The 5303-nt window shown below is 41.9% G+C and overlaps 1 protein-coding gene across 1 annotated transcript; it reads left to right on the forward strand.

Moving 5' to 3' along the window:
* Positions 1–976: 976 nt before the first annotated feature.
* LOC147864362 (pentatricopeptide repeat-containing protein At2g33680-like) lies at positions 977–4011 on the forward strand. Its single transcript, XM_087320526.1, has one exon. It carries the CDS (start codon positions 1090–1092, stop codon positions 3835–3837), a length of 2748 nt encoding a protein of 915 aa, XP_087176652.1. The 5' UTR covers positions 977–1089; the 3' UTR covers positions 3838–4011.
* Positions 4012–5303: the final 1292 nt, after the last annotated feature.

The raw sequence follows: 5303 nt of genomic DNA on the forward strand, positions 1-5303 counted from the left end.
AGATTGAATCATTCAAGTCCAAAATACAAACGATCGTGAAAGCACTTCAATGTCTCGAGCAAGGGTTACTAACCTTCAATTGTGCAACTATTGTCGAAGGTATACAAACATTGGAAGATGTGATTGAGAAGGTGTATCGTGTTGGTGCACCAAAATCAACCAATGAAGAAGATGGCAGATCAATAAGTTGCAACCAACAAGTCGGTGCCAAAAGAAGTGCAACAATAGACATCTCGCAAGAACTTATTGGCAGTTCCCCAAACACTTCCAAATCTCACTTCGGAAAACTACAAAGAGGTGCAAGTCGGGCTAGGAGGCGATTGTCAATATGTGACCATGAGAAGGTTCGGTGTTTGCGTTGCTATGGCTTGACCTTGATTTCAAGGGACTCGAATGTTACATGTTATAAAAATTGTGGTTGCATCTTGCAATCATCCCGACATGAGCCATAATCTTAATATGTAACGTGTATATTCATATTTCATTTTAGGGTTGTCAACATTTGACGTTTTAACATTTTATGTAAGACTTGTTATTTGAATCTTTAGGTTTTTTTTGAGAAATTTTATGATCATTTTCATGGCAAATATGTGTGTTGTACACTTAACCATTTTTGGGAGTTTTTGATGTTTGTTTTTAAGTCGGGCTCCTTCCCTGAGTTGGGTCGGGCTTCTGATTTCTGATGATGACAGAGGTTGTCAGACAGCGGGGCTCCTTTTGATAGAGTGAGCGGGGCTCCTTTTGACAGAGTGAGGCTCCTGCTTACATGCTTAGAGAGGCTGTCTGACAGCGGAGTGGGGCTCCTTCTGACAGAGTCGGGCTCCTGGTGACAAAGGCTGTGAGAGAGTGGGGCTCCCGGTGACAGAGCGTGTGTGAGAGTTCCCCTGCTTCTATGTGCAGTGAGTGAGTGAGTGTTTGTGTATACATACGCTTGCTCTGCAGATCCTGAGCTTCCCATGTCTACACCTGATTGATTGATTGATTGATTGATTGATTGATTGATTGATTTGATTGATTGATTCTCAGCTGCAGTTGTGATTGATTGACCCACCCATCTCACAGCTTCCCCATGCTGCCACCGCACTGTAGATGCACATCATACCCCCCATCTGTCGAGGCTATGGAGACAGAAAGGTAAAGTGCAATCGCTGTAGCCCCCAGACATGGTCTGTGTATCTCTCTGCTCCGAGGAAATGCTTTATCGCTAACCTACTAATCCCAGGCCCTTTTATCCATCTCTCTCTATCATCAACGCTATCTTTTGACTCATTAGCTGCCGATTTGAGGCATTGCAGCAATGTTGGCTCTTTGCTCAATGGGAGAGAAATTCATGCCCACATACAGAAATGTGGTCATTTCCATGACACCTTTCTTGGAAATTGCCTCATTCACATGTATGGAAATTGTGAGAGTTTGGAAGAAGCCAACTATGTCTTCAAGAAAATGCATCACCCTAATGTATTCACGTGGAATATAATGATCAAAGCGTATGTCCAAGATGGTAATTTAGATGATGCATTCGTATTATTTGCGAAAATGTCACAGAAAGATGGTGTTTCGTGGAATACTATGATGTCTGCTTTTGTTCAAAATCATCGAGATATGTCTGCTGTATGCCTATTCCATAGAATGCTTCTCGAATGTGTGTTACCCGATAAAATATCTCTTCTATGTATCCTTGATGCTTGCTCTAAGGTTGAGTATGTTGAACAGGGATTGATCATTCATGTCTTTATTGTGAATGAAGGTTATGATCAAAATATGGCGGTTAGTACTGCTCTCTCTAACATGTATGGAAAATGTGGAAACTTGAGGCTTGCAATGATAGTGTTTGAGAGAATGCAAGATCCACCTGATGTTATTGCTTGGAGCACCATAATTTCCATATTTGTTCATAATGAGCGAATGACCGAAGCGTTGAACCTCTTTTTTAAGATGTGGTTTGAAGGGATGATTTCTAACACATCTTCCTTTATCGCAGGCCTCGACGCTTGTGCCGATCTCATGGCTATTGAAGTAGGGAGAGAGATCCATCTATCGATTGTTATTGAAACAAGTCTTGAGTCTGATATTTCGTTACTTAATACTCTCATTAGCATGTATGGAAAATGTGGCTATGTTCATGAAGCTACGAACATATTCAATCATGCAAAAGACAGAGATATTATATCTTGGAATGCGTTCATTGCATGCCTTATTCACAATGAGTGTTGCAATGAGGCTCTCAGGAAGTTTAGACAAATGCAGATAACAAAGGTTATACCTGATAAAGTCACATTCTTATGCATCTTAGATGCATGTGCAAAAGTTACTAGTTTGATTGAAGGCCAAGAAATACATATGATCGTGGCTTGCGTTGGTTTAGAGAGTGAGACAGTGGTTGGAACTGCCCTTGTTAATATGTATGGAAAATGTGGGCAGCTTGAAGATGCTAAGCTTATATTTACCAAAGTCCAGCATCGGGATATGGTCTGCTGGAATGCCCTCATTGCAGTGCTTAGCCAAAACCGAAACGATGATGAAGCTCTTTGTTTGTTTCATGAAATGCAAAGCGAGGGCATTGTGCCGGACCATATTTCATTTATTTGTGCACTTGAGTCTTGCTCCAATCTAGATAAAGGTTATGATCTTCATAAACTCATTACTGCAACTGGACATGATCAATATGTCGAGGTAAGCAATGCTCTCGTTTGCATGTATGGGAGGTTTAGTGGCCTTGATGATGCGAAGTTTGCATTTACCACATTGCCTTGGGTAACTAGTGCATCTTGGAATGCAATGATTGGAGTGCTTTCTCGAAACGGAAATTCCAGGGAGGCATTACAACTATTTCTAGACATGAAACATAGGGGATTTCATCCCGACAAAATCAGCTTTGTTTGTGTTCTTGATGCTTGTGCAAGCTTGGAGGTGCTAAAGAGTGGTCAAGCGATCCATTCTGATATCATTAATGTTGGATATGACGATGACGATGACGGTGTGACAATTAAAACAGCCCTCATAAGCATGTATGGAAAATGCATGAGCCCATGTTGTGCTATATGTGTATTTGAAAGCATGTTTCAACCAGATATTGTTGCTTGGAATGCACTGTTCACAGCGCTAACTCAAAATGGAAGTCACGTAGATGCTTTGTGTCGACTATATCAGATGCAACACAAGGGTGTAAAACCGAATCAAATCTCGTTTCTATGTGTTCTAGATGCATGTGCAAATCTAGCATCTCTTACGAATGGGATGGAAGTTCATGCATTCGTTGTTGAGAGTGAAGTCGAGAAGGAGACAGTAGTAGGTACCGCGGTAATAAATATGTATGGGAAGTGTGGAAGCGTAGTAGAGGCAAAGTCCACATTTGAACCATTGTGTTCTCGTGATGTGATATCTTGGAACACAATGCTTGCCGTGTATGCGCAAAATGGACACGCAAGTGATGCCATGGAATCGTTTAAACGAATGCTTGCTGAACATATCCATCCTGATGAAATCACATTTGTTTGTTTACTCACTGCATGCAGTCATGCAGGGTATCTGGATATCGGCAAGTATTTATTTGCACACATGAATATAGGATATAGGATCCCATGGATGAGGGATCATTACGGGTGTATGGTCGATCTTTTGGGCCGTGCAGGTATGATGGCCGAGGCTGAAGCCTTGATCCATCACATGTCATCAGAAACCGGGTCCGTAGTATGGCCCTCGATACTTAGTGCGTGCCGGCATCACGATGATTTTGATAGAGGCATGCGAGCTTCAAAGCATTGCTTTGAGAGGGATTCCCATAGCATGGCATCTCATTTGACATTATCCAGCTTAATATTAGCATGTGAAAGGTGATGGTGCCCTTGCTATCAAGTCTCTTAGCACTAACTGCAATCAAAGAGGATGAAAAGAATCCCATAAAAAATGTAGATACTGCAACACCATTTTTAAAATGAACTAATGATACATTTGGAACCCATTCTCTAAATTTGATGATGATGATGCCAGGATTGGGATGTGTAATCTATATCATTTTAGGATGTGCCGTTTCGTCAATATCCCATACTCAATCAAATGCCCTTGTTGTTAGACATGCATTTTTGCAAAAAGTGGATTCATAAGATTAGGGTTTTTCATAAGTTATTTCTAAGCGCTCAACTCTTTTGGTCAACAATAGGGTTTAAATAGCTTTACTACCATTCGGCATAGTCTTACATTATTACATACATGCTTATAACCTCTCTAACCAACCATGTTGCAATCATTGTGTGTATTGTTATGGCTTCTAACCATGACCTAGTCACCTCTACATTAGAGTTGAAGTCACTTCCATGATGTGACATATGACTAGGGTGTATGACATACCACCCTTTCTTTATGTGAGGACCATTGGTAGTCCAAACATGACTAGTATGCATGCATCTCACATGTTTATGAGGGCTTTAGGGTGTGTGAAACATAGGAATAAAGATAGGACATGGGTAGAATGACCATATGTTGGACGGTTAGTCTATGTTTGTCATCTTGTAATTGCTCAAGTTACAAAGCGATCATTGTGATTATTGGTTGCCATGGTTTTTGAAAGGTTAGAGTTTTGTGCTTTTTAAGGCAACTTTTGCTTCCAATTCGCGTTTTTCTCACTTAGAAAAAAACATTGTTTTCATTCTAGCCATATGTAAAAGAATAGCGTGCGGAAGCAATAGGAAACCGAACACAGAAATGCAGGTTTAATGGAGAGCTTCGAATATACACAGTACGCAGGAGAGAGAGAGAGAGAGAGAGAGAGAGAGCACGTAAACTCAATTCAAAAAATGATACTTGATCTGTAAATTGTATGTGTTCAGTGAACACTTTTATACAAGTCCATACGGACTGACAGAAGTGTGGTGTACTTCAATGCTCACACGAGCGTCTAACACTAACTACGAGATATTAACTCCCTAGTAGTCTAGCTGGTACTTGGTTTCCGGTTACTGCTTGATCCGGAAAACCGGCTCCCTAGCTCATTGGCTCACCGATCCGGCTCATCCTTCTGGATGTCGATCCGGATCCGGTTGAGCTTGCCGCTCAACACTCCCCCTCAAGCTCAACTTGAGGTCGGATCGTAGTGTTAGCCTCCATGGTAACCGGTCCTTCCACCAGGCTCCTTTTGGCGTCACTCCGCCTGGCTCGCACTCCTCGTCTGGTCCGGTCCCGTTTGCCCCAACCCTTTTGTTCCTGTGCACCTCGACCTCCTCGGTCAGTTTGTCTGCTCAACAGGCCCAAAACAGCTCCCTCACTGTTGTGACTTCGGCGCTTGTCGATTCACCGATTCCTTTGTG

Source organism: Azolla caroliniana, unplaced genomic scaffold, assembly GCF_043228905.1.
Source record: "Azolla caroliniana isolate FFs.n. ecotype wild unplaced genomic scaffold, voAzoCaro1.0.p SCAF_5, whole genome shotgun sequence".
In the NCBI taxonomy this organism is placed as follows: Eukaryota; Viridiplantae; Streptophyta; class Polypodiopsida; order Salviniales; family Salviniaceae; genus Azolla; species Azolla caroliniana.